We start from the raw sequence: 19035 nt of genomic DNA on the forward strand, positions 1-19035 counted from the left end.
GTCACAATTTCTGTCCAATTTGAAAAACATTCAAATATATCACTGTTACACCCTAATGTCGGTTGAGTTTGAATTTCGTGAAAATTGGACCAAAACTGCCTTGTATGCAAAAATATGTGGTATATCAAGGTTGTGGACCCTCTAGAGGTCCCAATTTTGATTCAATTTTGATGAAACTTTAAATTTATGTTTACATCACAAGGATCTTGGTTTATTTCGATAATCGCGCATATCCGAACCTGACTTCCTAGATTATGGCCCCTGATTGTTCCAAAAATCGCATTTTTAGCTTGTAGACCTGCTAGAAGTCAGGATTTTTATTCAATTTTAAAAAACGTTTAAATATATCACCGTTACACATCATTGAAGGTTGAGTTTGAATTTCGTAAAAATCTTACCCAAACTGCCTTACAAAATGGCCGCTCCTTGTACGCAAATAGTGTAAAAGTATGTAATACCAAGGTTGTGGACACTCTAGAAGTGACAATTTTTGTCTGATTTTGATGAAACTTAAAATATATCTTTATATTCAGTCCCTTTAGATATTCGCATATTTCAGACCATAACTTCCTGGATTACGGCTCCTGATTGTACAAAAAATTACTTTTTTTTTTATTTAGCTTGTTCTCTATCCATCGCTTGGAAAATGTGGGTGTATCTTGCCTGCCAACCGCTGGTTTTCTTTTGTAGATTTTTTGGTGGCTTAATAGATGATGTAAAAAGGAAAGTAAAATGGTGGCCCAGTGATTTCAAAGATGCCATTCACGTCCAATGTTTGGCTTCGTTTATTTTTTTGTATTTTGCCTGCTTGACGCCAATTATTACCTTTGGTGGTTTGTTAGGAGACGCAACTGGTAACAATATGGTTAGTATTTTCATTACATCACTGCACAATAATCAACCTATTGTGAGTCCTTAGATTTAGAAAAACATCCTATACCATTTGTGAGAGGATTGAGATATTTTTTCATCCTGAACATTTTTGTACCTAATACTGTTTTATAATTTATATTTTATAATTTGAATGGTGGTTATTTTTTACAGGCAGCTCTAGAGAGTATATTAGCTGGAGCTATTTGTGGTATTACATACTCGTTATGTGCTGGACAACCATTAACTATATTAGGTTCTACAGGACCTGTTCTAGTTTTTGAAACCATCCTTAATCATTTCTGTAGGTAAGTACTTCACCCTTACAAATATTTATGTAAAATAACATGCTAACATGACACATTTATTTAGCATAGAGTAGTAATGATGTAAGTCAACATCCTTAATCAAGAACATAAGCATTAATTTGATATTACAAATGTTTGATGGACATTCACAACAAAAACACAATTTCATAACACATACAGGTCACCTTTTCAAGGTAAATATAGCTAGGTGTGATTTAAGAAATTGTTTGATGGATGTCATTTACTTTTTAATTTTAGTGATAATGGTATAGATTATTTGCAGTTCCGTCTGTGGATAGGAATATGGACAGGGTTAATTCTTATCTTTATGGTGGCATTTGATCTTAGTGCTCTTGTTCGATTTATAACCAGATTTACAGAGGAAAGTTTTGCTGCTTTGATTTCTCTTATTTTCATCTACGAGGCTCTTGCTAAGTTGATTAAAATTAAAGATACAGATCCATATAACCCTCATCCAGGACAGAACCTTACATATGACTGTTGGTGTGGTCCATCAAACTCTACAAATGAGACAGTGTCAGTGAATTGGACGGATGTGAATAAAGAAGACTGTGAAAAGGATTATAATGGCACATTATCTGGACCAGGATGCAATACACCAGTCTACGTAGGAGATGTGTTTTTCTTCTCCATCATACTGTTTTTCGGAACCTTCGTTGTCTCTTTTGCTCTAAAGATGATGAAAGATAAGCCAGTTTTTCCTACAGTTGTAAGTTTATTCTTTATATTAAAATTGTGAACATCTTTTGTTATCATCAACTAAATCCTAGCATGGTCCAAGAAGAATGCCTGCGGAGCTGCCAAAAAATACCTCGATCTTCTCAGGTTTTAGATGTGCCCAGAGCACAAATTCTGAATATTTAAGTGTATATTAGTGTTCCTATATTTATACATATATTTCAGGTAAGAAGTGTTCTCAGTGATTTCTCTGTTCTCATCGCTATTATTCTGATGGTGGGACTTGATATTTTGGTTGGTTTGCACACTCCTAAACTTGAAGTACCCTCCACATTTTCTGTGAGTAATAATTAAATATAATCTGAAATTTTTGATCAAAACCAATTCAAGGAAATGCTTTTTATTAAAATTTTATGATGACAAGCAGTATCGGTTTTCATGAAATTTCATGACATACATGATCCATGAGAAATTATGCAACTCTTTGATAGAAAAAGTGTAAAACTGCTTGATTAATGAGAATTTTCAAATAGTTCTTCATGACTAAATTCACCCAACTAGAATCTAACCAGTTGGGTTATAAAATAGTTTTAAGCTTTGATAAATTACATCTGTATTTTTTTTATTAAAATTTTATGATGACAAGCAGTATCGGTTTTCATGAAATTTCATGACATACATGATCCATGAGAAATTATGCAACTCTTTGATCGAAAAAGTGTAAAACTGCTTGATTAATGAGAATTTTCAAATAGTTCTTCATGACTAAATTCACCCAACTAGAATCTAACCAGTTGGGTTATAAAATAGTTTTAAGCTTTGATAAATTACATCTGTATTTTTTTTAACGATTTATTTAGCCAACCAATCCTGATAGAGAATGGTTTATTATGCCATTTGGTAAAAATCCCTGGTGGTTTTCTATAGCTGCTCTTATACCAGCATTATTGTGCACCATTCTGATTTTTATGGATCAACAGATTACGGCTGTAATTGTCAACAGGAAAGAAAACAAATTGAAGGTTAGAAAATAAGCATTTGTTACTTGTTATTGGCATTCAAATTGGACTTGTACATTTGGATTACTTATCTGTTTTCTGTTAATCAAGTTGTGAAACTACGGTCAATTAGGAACTAACTTTGACTTCCAAGTTGTGTATAAAACTTCAAGGCTCGATTGAATCTGGAACACTTTGTTTGCTTAACTAGGTTTTTATATCTTTATAACATCCATAATACAACTGTTATATACAGGAAACTACACACACAGCTATGACATTAAATATAAGCTAAATATAAGTTCCCAATCCACTAGTGTGTGTTTTGCGGCGGGTACATGATGATCTCCCTCGGTCCCTAAGCCGAGGCGACTAAAGGTATGTCCCTCTAGGAACACTGCATGTTGTCTTTATTTCTTCTAAGGACCCCGCATGATGTAGGTATCCTGAACTCTAAGCCAACGCGGCTAAACGTCCCTCTAGGACCGCTCTATGCTGTTGTCCCTAGGAACACTGCATGATGTTACTGGTGGTCTGGCTTTTATGGAACTTTACAAACTACAATTGCTCTTAGGTTTAGTTCATCTTTTAAATAGTATGCGAGAATATCGAATAATATTTCTTGCTTGTTTGCATTTGGTGTTACTAATAACAGTGAGATACAAATTTACTGAAGTCTTTGTATCTCCAATTAAAGTGTCCTGCTGTTCTTTGATTACGATATTTAATGGAAATATATATGTTGTTTGTTTTCCAGAAAGGTCATGGTTATCATCTGGATTTATTTATAGTAGCTTTCTTGATTATTGTGAATTCTTTTCTGGGATTACCTTGGTTTGTGGCAGCTACTGTTCTCTCTATTAATCATGTTAACAGCTTAAAGAAGGAATCACAGTGTGCAGCACCTGGTGAAAAACCCAAGTTCCTGGGAATCAGGTATTGAATGTTTTTGAATTTAGCATATGATTTACTGTATCACAAGAAATTAATGTGTCAAGATTTATGAGAACTGTGATAGCCTAAATACAAAAGTTAAGAGATTAAGCTTAAAAATCACATCTCACTGAATTTGTATGGAATTATCAGTGTGAAAAATGGAAATTTGAAAAACTTGAAATCAATTTTAGATGTAATATTGTATTCTTAGTGTTCTTGAATTTTTCAAAACAAAATTTGGTTCACAGATTGATTTGACTGCATATCGATGGGCATTTGACCTAAAAACAAATTTTCAGTCTTGTTTTATGGTTCTCTTCAAAACTGCTGATCATCATTTGTATGTTTCAGACAATATTGACTTTTTTTACGGCTTACTCAATGACAAACTGTTCACAAATGTATTATTTGATTATGAAAACAAATCCAAAATATCATGGCTTAGATTCAAACTTATTAAATTTTACCCAACATATATAGGTGGTGCTGGCTTGTTTATAGTATTATAGGCTATCGTCTGCAGGGAATGTTTCAAAATTTTGAATTTAGCAGTCTTTGTTACTGCTGAACCATACTTTCACCACCATTATGGTAGTTTGCAAGGGATTCAAAATCCCTAAATTGATGATCAGTGGCTCTGATTTTCTCCATGGAAAAGTGTGATAATGATTTTCTCCATTGAAAAAGCTATTCATGAACCTACTGAAGATTATTAGCAATAATATTAATGTCAAATTTTCTGATGATTTCAGAGAGAATCGGTTAACAGGTGTAATGATCTTCCTTATGATTGGTCTTTCTGTTTTGCTCACTTCTGTTCTAATGGTAAGTAATTATTAATTGGAGACTTTCAGAAATTCTAAAAAACGAACATCTTCACCATTTCAAATAGATCATAAATTTGATCTTTTCATTGTTCATGAAATGTGACTAAGTTGGGGTAACTCTCATGATGTATTTCTGAAGTTCTGAAGAAATTATCTTAAAAACATCCAAATTTGAATTTGTTGACAAGCTTTACAACAACTCAAACAACTAAAGAAGCTGCTGGTGAGCATATACATGTATTTTGTTGCCAAACAACCTATCTTAAAATAATATCAGTGACCACTTTTGACTAATGAGTAATAATACAACTGCTATCAAACTAGAAATTCACTCAATTTTTTTAAAAAATATTTAATTTATATTATAAATTTTCAAAATTTTGATTGCTTGTATTGTAAGAATGCTAGATTAATTCTCCTCTCCTTTAGGGTCATCATATGTGAGATTATTGAGGGTAGGTGTGAGATGGTTTTAAATTTTATAATTTCAGTTTATTCCTATGCCAGTTTTATTTGGTGTGTTTCTGTATATGGGTGTGTCATCTTTAAAAGGAATGGAATTGGTCGATCGAGTGGCCATTTTGTTTATGCCAACCAAATATCAACCTGATCTGATGTATTTACGTCATGTGCGAACAAAAAGAGTTCATATATTTACTGCAATTCAGTTATTCTGTTTAATAGTGTTGTGGGTGATTAAGACTATTAAAGTCATCTCTATAGCATTCCCAATTATGGTAAGTGTTCAAATCAATAATTTTTGTATAAAAACTATGTTTTGTTTAATTTCTTGAATAAGTTCACATTAACTTTCCTGATTTATTATACATGTGGACGTATATTGCCGTCGCGCCTGTGTGTATGTGTGTGTCTGTTTGTCACCTACAGGCCGTAATTCTTAAGTGATCGTCTTGAAACTTTACATACTTATTCCTTATACCCTAACGATGACCCCTATTGTTTTTGGTGCATGCCTGACCTATTTGGTTGTCGTCTACAGGCCGCATTTCTTAACGTATCATCTTGAAACTTTGCATAGTTATTCCTTTTACCCTAAGGAACATCCCTATTGTTTGTGGTGCAGGCCCAACTCCCAGGGGCAGAACCACGCTCATTTTCTTTTTGTGTTTCGATCCTTGCATTGTCCGAGAAAGTTCATCCAGATTTTCCGGCGTGGTTTCCCCTTGTCAGTGATGCAGGACGGAGGGCCTGACAAGGACAGCTGTCTAGTCGTTCGGATGGGACGGAAAACCGAGGTCCCGTATACACATTGGCGTGCACGTAAAAGATCCCTTGGCAGTTGGAATTCGATATAAGAATAGGCCATAGCGCCGCTGCCCGGGCAAAATTTCCCTCATAGCACACTGTATGGCGTATGCCCATCTTCATTAGCCCAGTTTAGGAGCAGAATAGTAGGACGTTAAACCCCATTTTATTTCATTTCATTTCATTTTTTTTTGTTTTTTGTGTCTTTGTGTCGCTTACAGGCCGCAATTCTTAATCAGTCATCTTGAAAACTTTTCATACTTATTCCTTATACCCTAAGAATGGCTGCTATTATTTTTGGTGCATGCCTGACCCCCTGGGACAGAGCCGCGCCCTATTTTTTTGGTGTTTGTCTTGTGTTTCACCAACAGGCCGCAATTCTGAACAGATCATTTTGAAATTTGCATATATATTCCTTTTACCCTGAGGATGACCCCTATTGTTTTTTTGTGATTGCCTGACCCCCAGTGTCTCTGTGTGTTGCCTACAGGCTACTATTCTTAATGGATCGTCTTGGAACATCGGATATGTATTCCTTATAGCCTAAGGATGACAGCTGCATGTCCCGACCCCCAGGGGCAGAGCCACGCCCAGTTTTTGTGTTTATCCATTCTGAATAGATCAGCTTCGTACTTAGCATATTTATTCCTTATAGCCTTAGCAGAGCCACTTAAGTTGGTAAGACGCTGGCTCGCTAGCCTGTAGGTCGGGCGTTCGATCCCTGCATTGGCCGAGAAAGTTCATCCAGATTTTCCGGCGTGTTTCCTCCTGACAAGGACAGCCATCTAGTCGTTTGGATGGGGCGAAAAACCAAAGTCCCGTGCAATTCTGAATGGATCATCTTGGAATTTTGCATATTTATTCCTTATACCGTAAAGACAGCAACTATTTATTTTGGTGCATGCCCCGACCCCCTGGGACGGTGTCACACCCACTTTTTTGTTAATATTTTGTCTATAAATCTGGCAAAACAAACCCAAGAACCTCGCCTTCTTTGCCTCTTGTCATATTATAGCCATTTCTTATTTCATTCTCTTCATTTTAAAAATTACCATATCAATCAAAGCAAGAAATAATGTGGATGTATATTGCAGTTCATTTGTTAAATGGAGGGTATGATCAACTAGAAATCTACTTTTGATTTAAATGATATTTATGTTGATAAATATTTTATTTATTTATGAAGCATGGATTTATTACATGATTTCAGGTGCTAGCTATGTGTTTTGTAAGGAAGGGAATGGACTTTTATTTCTCTCAGAATGAGTTAAAATGGTTAGATGATATAATGCCTGAAGCTCATAAGAGAGAAAAGGAAGACAAAAAGAAGGATGAGGTATAGACTGTTCATTTTTGTTTTGTCAATTTTAGAATACATTTAGCCATAATCATTAGGAGCTTTATATTTTATAATATTAAAATTTAAAAATATGTGCATTGCAGACTATCCTATTAGTACAAAGAGTGAACCTTCTCTGATTTTAGAGTTTAACACAGGAAAGGATAGTCATAATTAATAGACTTAATGTATAGAATTGACTTAATTACTAATACTTCTATTATGAACCAATTGTTGTTCTGCAATAAAATGATTTATGCAGATAGAAATCACAACATTCATATTCATCATCACCATGAATAATATCGTTCATATTTATCGTTATATCACTATGCATGTTTTAGATGGCCATTATTTTGATCATGAATACTATGTAATCTGTCACAGATTATAAGATTATTTCTATTGAATTTTAAAATATGTTATTGTTTATACTTTATTGTAAATTATGTTAAGTAAATGAAGCCTGAAAATGTCAAGAACTTGTACTAATCCATATATTGTAATTTGGTCAAGGATGAACAAACTATCAGCATTAGTGAAATAAAACAAGAAATTAACACTATGTATTAACCGGTGGTACTTTTTCCGCCGACTACCGCCGACCAAATGCTTTTTACCGCCGACCGCATTGTAATGACTTTCGACCGTAATATAATTACCGCCGACCAAATACTTGTTACCGCCGACCAAATGCTTAATGATTCCTTGTTACCGCCGACTATTTTACGGTTGTTTTTTTATTTTTATTTGAGGTGTAATCAACTGTCGAAAAACATTCATATATATCTTAAAGAATATGGAAGGACAAACTACAATTTAGATATTGAAGGGCAAGGTTTAAAAATTTGGGGGAGAGGTTAAGTCTCCGCATAAGCACTGACCTAGGTTGATGAAAAGTTAGTTCGTGATATTTCCTAGTTTTATTAAAAATACATACAATACATTAGATGTATATACAAAGGCGATTTCACTGTTTTTTGATGTTGGTGGTGCTGATGGTCTTCCTTGGATGGCGCTTCTGGTATTCTGGTATTATTGTTTCTGAAGAAAAAAGAAAATAAATTTGAGGCTCTCAGGAGAGAGCCACATTAGTGTGTTTCCTACTACGGATTGGATTTTCTAAAAAATCGTGTTTGTTCCACATCACCGGGTTAGGGCTAGGGATTTTTATATCTAGTTGATTTTTATTTACTAACGGTTAGGGATAGGATTTGATATATGATTTGTTTTGGGTTGGGGTGGAGACTGGTTTTATTTAATCTAATTTACTGTGCACTAGGATATCGTTCAGATTTTTATTTTTAGAATATGCAATTATAAGTTTCTTTGTGAATATTTTCGGGTGATTTTCTTGGAGATCAGTATAGTGTTTTCTGATGATTTTGGATGCACTTGCTGCTGTTGCGCTAAATGGAACTACAAAAGGGACTATTGCGCTAGCCGTTAGGGTTAGGGTTGTCGACCATATTTATATATAATAAAATCTATATTTTTATCAAACTCTGTGTATTTAACCAAATCTATTTATTTGTCACTAATAATTTAATTAATTTTATATAGTCGGCGGTAACAAGGAATCATTAAGCATTTGGTCGGCGGTAACAAGTATTTGGTCGGCAGTAATTATATTACGGTCGAAAGTCATTACAATGCGGTCGGCGTTAAAAAGTATTTGGTCCGCGGTAATTTCACGACAGTCGGCGGTAAAAGTATTGGTCGGCGGTGGTCGGCGGTAAAAAGTACCACCCATGTATTAACTATTGTCGATTGCTAAATAGAATAGATTTAATGTCTGCTTTATATAAGTAACTTAAGCTTTGTGATTGGAACAGAAGGAAGTCATCTTTAAATAAATGTTTCATTAACAAAATTGGTACAAGCATTTAATTTACTATAGGAAAATATATTGACAATGTTGAGCCAAAAACTCTTCTATGAACTCCTGACATGCAAGGAAATTGTCATTTGAAAAAATGTGCAGTTGACCAATAGATTGCAGCCACAGAACAGATGGTTTATTTGCATATTTCTACAAATATACAGTTAACAAAGCGGACTAGTATGCAGATGTAATGGAAAAAGTAACCTCTCGCTGTGTATTAATTAGAATATGGTTGGAAAAGGTAGTTTAAAAATTTTAGATGAAATAATGAAAGTAGATTATTGCTTGTAATTACATGCATAGTTTAATGCATATATTTTGTGGTGTCTGCATTATTAATCCAAACTTAGAATTTACTTTGTTAGAAAAAGGTTATTTTCTTCTTGAAGAGACATTTGATTGCCAAAATCTATGTACTTCATGCCAATTATTATGTGCTGTAAAATATATTTGAAAGAACAGCAAATGAAAACAAATATGCATTAAGAATTATTGTAATTTAATATGTAGTCTATAGATGCTTTCAATAAATTTCATGATAATAATTAAATTGTACATAAAAGTGCATCTTTATATGCTCACATTAATGTGGTTGTATATTGTTGCAGTTCTGTCCATCCAGGAGTCAATCATATACTTTTACCAATTCTTTTACGTTATTAAATTCTTAACAAATTTGGCTTTGATTTTCGGGAATAGTTTGTATTGTAGAGATCATACCATACTTATCAATTTTGAGCATTTTTGTAAAAGTGGTTCCAGAATTGTTGCCCCTTACTGATATAATTATTGATAATGTTAGTACACACAGTACTTGGTCTTGCTCTACATTTTAAGTAAGGCCACACAAAATAAATGTCTTGTTTCTCGGGCAACTGACAGCTGAAACTGTAGGGAGGGAGGGCGGTTTCTTTTTTTTTTTACTCATTGATGGTGCAAAATAAAATTTGGCTATTGCTGAAAATTGTTGGGGCGGGAGGGCGGTCTTTCTTTTTTTTTTTTTTTTAAATGAGAAAGTCATTACTTGTTTACGTTTTTGCTTTCCGTTATATTCAACTTTATTGTACATACTTAAAACATAAACCCAAAATCAAGTCTACTAAAACACTGAGACTGAACACTGACTGAAAGGAAAATAATTTTCCATATTTAATTCACATAATTGAAATTGGTTTAAAATAAAATTCCATACGACTATGTAATAGCCCTCCATAAAGACAACAATATTTTTAAAAACTAAGCCTCTTTCACCAGGTGTATCAAAAATAATAATCATGGTAAACAGTATTTAAAACTAAATCTAATATCGCCGGTTTATTTATAATTATTTACCGAATTCCAACCAATGCATGTCACACCGTGTCATCGGTATTGGAGATTGCCGGAAATACTGTTTCTTGGGATATTCGGTGTGTTTCTCAGGATATTCGGTGTTCTATCCGGTGTTTATATTGAATGACTATTTAAATCTAACTAACAACTGGTTAGTAAAACCATCAAATCGGTAATCCAATTATTATTTTCCGGATTATCGAAACTACCGTAAATGTGCTAATAATGACCCAGATTCTAAGGTATGCATTATGACGACTATCGTCATCGTATCGTATTCTTAGCTATAATTAATTAACCTGTTCTACGATTCATTATTTTATCAATAGGATTTTCCAAACAAGGACCGACTGAAGCCGGCAATAATGAACCGATTACGATCGAATGATTGAAATATTGTCGCCAATGACTTTTAACACGAATCAAATTCTAGTTTATCAGGGGAGGTAATTAATATCACGTGATACAAAATGGAGGTTCTTTCGATATCAATAAAAAAGGCAAATCTGCCAAACTTCGCCATTGTTCGGATAAAAAAGACAGCATGTTCATCTGAATCAGTTTTAATACATTTGAATAGATATACATGTATGGCGGATGTAGGTACATGCGGGATATTTTTTTTACGACTTGCTTGTCGATGTGCGGGCGGGCGTTACATATTTATTTTTTTTCATCAAGACTAATAAATAGAATGCACGCGCAACCAATTTTGCGTGCGGGCGGTGCCCGAGAAACAAGTTATTTTATTTGTGTTGCCTAATTGTTAGGATTTGCGAAAGATGGTTCTATGATTTTTGTGCTTTTATGCAAAGTTAGTTCCGAAGTTATTGTTCCTAACTCACTATTGTTCATGATACTACCTTTCTGTACTCACTTTATAGAATGGAGGTCTTAACCAGTTTTCAGAAAAATTTAGATCGTGATTACAATAATGCTGACAGTACTTACACACCACAGTTATCTTAAAACCTTGTGTACACTTTTTAACAGAAATAAGGTGAAGTTGCTAGTGGGTGAATGTAACTATGCCTGGCAACTATATTGTTTGAATATTTGTATTTATATTGTTAAATCTACCTTACAGGTTTTGAGAATGATGCATGCTGGTGATGTGAATGATTTAGAACATATAAAGGCCCTGTGGCTGAATTCTGATGTCAACTCTAATTTGGTGAATCTCTTTGATTTAACAAAATTTGATTACTGTAGTTGCCTTGAAATATCAGAATATTTTAAATTTGTACAATATTAATAATTATGAAAAACTTGTTACGTTATATGATGGGTTTGAAGGGGTTCGCAATGATGTTAGTTATTGTTTAAATTGTATAAGAAATAAAACATATACCAGATTGACCATAGGTAACAATCTGTGCATATTAAATAAAATGTAGAGTGAAAGTGAATCAGTGAGATATCCAGTTTTGATAAAGAAAAACTGAACCAATAAGGAAATGAAAAACAAGATTCACATAAGAAAAGCGATTTTGCTAATAGATGGTGGACCAACACTGCTAAAGAATGAACTGATTATGAAGATTGGACCAGATGCTGAAAACAGAACCAGATTCTGATGTTAAAAGAAAGTTGAACCAGATTCTGTCCATGCCAAAAAGGATGAACCAAATTACTAGATTTTGTCAAAGATAGCGGTTCCATAGGGATTAACTAATATATATAAGCGAAAAAAGAATGAATATATTTGAAACAAAAGATCAGAATATGAAATAGTATTAACCTTGAAAATAATATAATGATTATATTATGTGAATTATATATGTTACAGCTCCTTTATCACATAATTTCCACATCAGGTTTAATTATTTAAAACATCTTCATTTCATCATCAATCATCTTATCATTATGAAGGATAGACTTTCTTTACCTATAATATACTGGACCATCATGTTTGTTTCAGCTGACAGATTTTATTTCTAAATACAACTTAAAAGTCAGACCTGATCATGTTCTAAATTCACTTGCTAAATGTAGAACGATACTGTATGATTGAATTACAGAATCGATCAGGTTTAGCGTTGTATTGGGTTAAGAAACAGCTAAAAAATTGTCTAATCCTTTAAAACCGAGCTTATAGAAATTAGAGCTATTCAGAAGTGCCAAAATGACTTATGAAAAGTTATTAAGTTTGAATTGTATTTTGTAGGAGAGAAGAAGTTTGATAGAAGGTAATGGTATTCAGCTACCTTTATCAGACAGTGGTGTTCCTGTCGAACATATTACTATTAGTGCCGAGTTAGATTCAGTTAATATCACAGAGGAAGTAGCTAAAACAGCCATGTGGAGAACTATTGTAGCCAATGATTCCTCATCTAATCTCACACAAGATGAAGCCAGACAATCTAATTCCAAAAAGTAAGTATATTTACATTCATGTCATACTAATCATAGGCATATTAGGTTGTAGTGGGGGGAGGGGGGGGGGGCAGGGAGAGAATGTGACTGATCAAGCAGGCCTTTTCTGGCAAAAGTTGTTGGGATCCCTTACACCTATGATGATAATTTTTATATAGCAAGGATAGACACTTCAAGTTTGTAATTAGAAAAACAGTCAACTGGGGGAAAAAACAACTTGCACCAACTTGCACATACTAAATAGATCCCAATAGGCCATATTTATACACACACCCCGACATGCCCCCCCCCCCCCACCCCCACAAGGTGATTCATGTAATCACATTGAAACCTCAAACAATAAGGTGGTTGTAATCAATAAGATTGAATATCATGTTGGTTGCCAAGCTCAACCTGCTTCTTTCAACATTGCAAATTTGTATACGTTTTGGATGACACAGATCAAAGTGAAGTTAGTGCATGGAATCAGGTTCAAGAACTTAATTAACGGTAAATGTGTGTAAATCATATTGCCTGACTAATTTGATGTTGACTGTCAAACACAGTGTGTGTTATACTAAAATTGGTTGGAAGTTTTCACACGGAAACCAATGTGTGACAGGAATACATACCCCAAAATCTGTGTGGTTATATCTCACCTATTGTCAATCTTGTCAAATATGTTTTATCTAGACAAGATCAGATTAGATTAAAATTCTTCAATATGACTTAATGATGCACAAAGCATCAAGTTCACAGAAACAAAGTTCATTGAAACATAAAAAGAATTAAGCTAGGAGTTGAATAAAGAGTTGGCCATTCTTGCTGTAACAGTTAAAAAATAGAAGATAAAAAAGAAAATATTGAAAATTTCAATCAAATTACTTTATACTGAACGACATTATCACTGTTGGAAGTTTGGATTAGAAATAGGCATCAACTGTCTCCCTTCACACCGTCTTCAAGAATTGCTGATCATTTGATTGACAGACGATAATTCCACCCACATAAGTAAGATTCTCAATGGCTAGGGGTACCTTCGACTGTCAGTCTTTTCATCTGGGGGAGTGATGTCAGAGATTAACGGTAAATGTTAGCTTGGTCAGCCATTTATTGATTTAAATATTATATGGACGACTGTTTAAATCTAAGCTGTGTCCAAGCCATCCTACACTCTACAGAGTTGATTTTGAGCTTGTCATGTAATAAAGGTCTTATTAACAATTTCAATAACATCTGAAGCCTTAAAAAAGACTTGCAATAGGTAGATTTAGCTCTTAACTAACGTATCTTTTAAAGAATTTCTTTTTTCTACAAGAAAACATTAGTACTTTACAAATATATATAATTATTTTTTTTTATCAGAAAAAAGAAACATAGTAAAAAGACTCGTGAGAAAGAGAATGGAGAAAACCTACCCACAATACCTGGTAGTCCTCACGCTGTAGATGAAGAACACCGGGAGTCCCCTAGGAAAAAAGCTCCGGTGAAGTTTTATATAGATGAAGATCTCACTGAAGAGAAGGAGTCTTTGATTAAACCGCCAGAAATTGTGGTTGATCCACCCAGTGAGGTTAATTTGAGTTCGCCAGAAGAGGAGAGTAAGATGTAGGTGTTTATATCTCACATGAAAAAACTAATGTGCATATTACATAGAACTACAATGTGAAATATTTCAATACATCAATATTGATATATGCATATTCAAAGACACATGTTAATAAAAATGTGTAATAATTGTTTGAAGTCGCATAAATAGTCAGCTACTTATTTTCTTCTTGGTTTTATTTTGGAAAATGTTGACATGATTACTTGTGGCAAATAATAATGTGTTTTAATTTGTTTTTGTTGATTATACTAAAATGTGTTGAGTTCTGAAAGTTTTATGATGTTATACTGAAATGTTCTATGTGGCATAATATGTACAATTTTAGTGATTTAATTATGACCCAAAATGAATTTTAATAAAACCTGTTAAATGTGTATTTTAAGTGATACAATAAGTGGAGCATAAGTAGAAATGCATAAAAATGTGTATCATAAACATACACTGTTAATTAGTGCATTGAAATAAATGTTTTATTAAACTGATATATATTATAATACGTCATTAAACTGTGTATTTATAGGGATGCATTAGAATGTGTATTGGTGGAGACACAAAGTTATATCAATACATAAAAACAGTAAATCCATTATTTTAAACTGTGTATTATAGAGAATCTGATATTTTAATCAGTGCATCAAGAGAGACTGATTTTTACCATATGATTTTATAGTTGTGATAAAACACTTCGGTGATATAAACCAAATGAATAATAAAAAGTGATACATGTTTTAACATTTACATTATATTTGTATGCTATTATGTTTATAAACATGTTATTAATGAAATCAACTAACATTGAGTTCAGATTGAACTGGTGGAAAGTTTTTGTCTCGGCCTTGATTTCATATCAGTTACTAAGCATAAAGTTATTAAGATATGTTTGCACAGATTTTAAATGCACTAAAACAAGGTGACTGATAATGTGTGTATATTTGAGATAATTATAACAAAACATATCTTTACAAACTAAAACTTTAAACGTTCTAATAAATGATTTAATTAATGTATTGTACATTTACAAGTTGAATATATTTTAGTGACCTTTGTAAAAATTGTAGTAATAATGAAGACCTTCTATATCATATGTTTAAATTTTAGTATGTTCTAAAGCTTTTCAAATATCTTAGTTTTTAAATCTTTTGTTTTAGAGATAAAATGATTGTCTTTATTGTTTTATATTAGAAGAATTGGTGGGTTATGTCATTACAGCAATATTTTAATTAAACTTTGAGTAGTAATTGGTATATGCATGAGTAATTCAATTTTTCGTGCAGTTTCAATTCTGATTTGTTTATTTTTAAAAAAATCTTCTGTTGACAAAACTCATTTAAGAGTTGTGGAATCAAAATATCTTAACCTCCACAAGATCAGCTGTTGAAAATAATTTAGACAGTTGACATACTGTTATGCGTCGAAACCTGTAGACTGTGATCACGTTCTGCTGGAACAAGAATCAGTATATATTTTAAACTAGTATTTTTTTTTTTTTGTATATTATGAAAGTTGTCCTTGCCAAATAAAAGGTTTGATTCCAAAAACATCTGATTGTTTTAAATTTCACCGTTTTCAACAGAATTGATTCTATTAAGATCTATTTTCCCTCTTAATTAGCTTGTTCAAAGGCATAATAATAGTTTCTACAATAAAAGTGAACGTCAAAAAGTATTGTTGAATATGGTGGAATATTTTGAGTCTTGTATATTGTATATACATAATAATATATCAACTGAGTATATATTAATTGATTATTATATGGATTGTTTTACTGTAGATTTATATTATATACCATGTCTCTCATTTAGGTTTTTTTTTTTGCCAGTCAATATTCGCCAAGCATTTGAAATGTCAGGCTGAGAAACCTACCCGTCAGTCAGCTTAAATGTTAAAAATTCTAATATTTATTTACTGTTCCTGTTTATTTCTTATACAAGAAAACTTATCCAGCTGGCAAAATACTGAATGGAAATCCCTGTTACCCACCAACCTTAAAATAGCTAGTTTGATTGCTTTTAGTTCTTTAAAATACTGCTTGTCATCAAGTTTAGATGACAATAGTCCATATATTTTTATCTTGCAACTCATGGTACTTATTCTCATAAGATTATCATTCATAATAATGGAATGAATCCTAACAGCCTCAATCAGTATTCTAGATTAAACATAATTTATCTTTTTTTTGTTTCATATTTCATTTCAAAAACATCAATTCCACTTATGCATGGACTGGTTCTGTTTTAGGGGTATGAGATAAATTATATAATACTACTAGTAGCAAGGTTTTTTTTTCAAAAGAAGGGACTTGGGTGACTGGTGGTTCAGCCTTTGCAAGAGAATTTTCAAAATTAATCAAATACTTATTATAAGGCTTACACTATACTAAAAAATTAAATAATGCTGACACTGTTAAAATATCCAATTGTTTGTAAATATGGGATTAATGTATAGAATACTGTAATTTTTTAATGAATTTACTTTAATTAACAGTGTGTGAATTTAGTATAATATTATGATAAATATGAGACAAGAAAGGGTCCTTTTATTTAGTGCAGGTTCACAGATGTTATCTATATTATTCAAGTATTTATGAACATTGATATACCTCTTAAGTTATTTTTGTCAAAATGCTGATTTCCTGTTTGTTTATTTTAGAAAATATCAGCTTAAAGGGGCATACTACAGTAAATAAACAATAAAAATAATAATGCTAGTTAAAGGGCTCGTTATAAATTTGAGAAATAAATCAATTAAAAAATTTACTGAAGATCATTATGTTAATTAAAAATGATTACAAATGTGGAAAACAAAGCTGTTTCTAATGTACCTTATAATTGTTGTAGTATGTACCTTTTAAGTATTGATCAAACTCCACGCGTAATAGTTCTAAACTTTAAAGCCAGTTATATGTTCATTTCATGTGTCATTCAACTGTGTATTGTTGTTGGCTTGGTCTTAGAAATAACTGTTGTGTTAAAATAAGTATATGTAGAACTATAATAATTAAAGCATGTCCATTCATAAATATGATTTGGAACTGTCATAATTCATGTCATTATTTTCTTTCAATTTGTTGTTGATTTTGATTATTTATATTCATTGTGCTTTTTATTTTGAGTTGTACAATATAACAAATGTTTGAATTCCGTTTCTGAACGAAATCCAATTATCATATCTTCTTTCTCAGATTATAAATTGAACCTTTAATTAATAAACAAACATCAGATTTAGAGAATCTTCATTGATAATTATTTTAAAACACCCAACCCCTTTCGTCGTCTGTACTGAAACTATTTTCATTTTTATGTTAATTAGAATACTAGTTCATTTCTAAAAGAATTGCTATATTTTACTTCCTCATTGCCCCTCATTCTAAGAAATGTACAGTATTTTTGCGCATTTAAAACTTAAAATTTCATTCATAATCAATGTATATTGTTTTACCTATCATTTTGTTCTATTATGAATTCTTCTAAATCAACTACACGGTTGATCTGTTTGGGAAATGAGTTTACACAATGGAGAGTTGAGTTTGATAATAATCTTTATGTAGGCCTGTAATTCTTTTAAGATAGTTTTAAGGATTTTAAATTATATAAATATATATATTAAGATTGCTTATTTTAGATAAATATACATTTGTAAAATTAGTTTATTTCTACCTGTATTTCTGTTTCAAAAGTCTGATTTTACAACTGACTTGCTGTATTAAGGTTACCATCTGCCTCTGTACAATGATTCTGACGATGCATTTATTAGCTATAGAAAATTTATTGTATACAAGTATATTAAAATTATTTTATGACAAAGATATTGGATGAGACCAAAATTATATAAGGCACTTAAATGTTATGTTATGCAAATTTGAATCCATATGGTATGAACCTAGCAATATATTATGATAATCTGAGCATATTTAATGACACATTGATGATTATGTCCCTTTTGTCTCTTTCCAAACAATAATCTCCATATTACTGTACACTTTTGTTTAAAAATGCACATAGCAGACTAGTGCTAAAGATAATTTGTGGAATGCATAGGAAAAAAAACATCGTGTTGTGTATATACACGTAACTGCCAAGATATTTTGTGTGTAAGAATGTCATGAAATCCATTATTTTAAGTCTTTTGTTTTAAATTTCTTTTATTGTTTCAATTGATATTTTAATCTTTTTGTTGATTTTCTTTTATTTCTCTTAATTTAGCATCATTTGCTCATTCACATAATAATTAAGTAAACAAATTGAAGCATAAATAAAATGAATAACTTAACTGTTGGTTGTGTTATATTAATATGATTCTATTCAGGCCTGTTTTATAGTAGACCCATCTTCAAAATAACCTCATTTGTGTTTTCAAAAATGTTATAAACATCATGAATCTTGTATAAAAAAGATATATGGTATCAAATAAGGTGCTAAGATAATCTTAGCCCACATTCAGATTTTTGCCAGGTGCAGTTGCTCTATTGTCTGCTAGATGCCATTTTTGTTCATTTCTCACTGGTCAGAAGAAAAAAAAATTAGGTTGTTTAATTGAGCATTCTGGAATATTATATTGGCGAATGACATCACAGGGACTACACATTTTATAAACTAGCTGATGTGGATTGAT

At 32.1% G+C, this 19035-nt stretch overlaps 1 protein-coding gene across 6 annotated transcripts in view; it reads left to right on the forward strand.

Annotated features, from left to right (window-relative positions):
• Positions 1–18693, forward strand: part of LOC126832429 (sodium bicarbonate cotransporter 3) — a 72884-nt gene extending 54191 nt beyond the window's left edge. For 5 of the 6 annotated variants that reach the window (XM_050563188.2, XM_056103117.1, XM_056103118.1 and 2 more), the window contains 12 exons: positions 691–865; positions 1045–1178; positions 1437–1908; positions 2103–2216; positions 2738–2899; positions 3633–3811; positions 4564–4636; positions 5130–5375; positions 7115–7240; positions 11548–11634; positions 12628–12836; positions 14181–18693. In XM_050563188.2, coding sequence (XP_050419145.1) covers positions 691–865; positions 1045–1178; positions 1437–1908; positions 2103–2216; positions 2738–2899; positions 3633–3811; positions 4564–4636; positions 5130–5375; positions 7115–7240; positions 11548–11634; positions 12628–12836; positions 14181–14427 — 2224 coding nt within the window. In that variant the 3' untranslated portion in view covers positions 14428–18693. The remainder of the gene's footprint in view (positions 1–690; positions 866–1044; positions 1179–1436; positions 1909–2102; positions 2217–2737; positions 2900–3632; positions 3812–4563; positions 4637–5129; positions 5376–7114; positions 7241–11547; positions 11635–12627; positions 12837–14180) is intronic. The other variant, XM_056103119.1, reaches the window with a different exon arrangement.
• Positions 18694–19035: the final 342 nt, after the last annotated feature.

Source organism: Patella vulgata, chromosome 9 (assembly GCF_932274485.2).
Source record: "Patella vulgata chromosome 9, xgPatVulg1.2, whole genome shotgun sequence".
Classification (NCBI taxonomy): Eukaryota; Metazoa; Mollusca; class Gastropoda; family Patellidae; genus Patella; species Patella vulgata.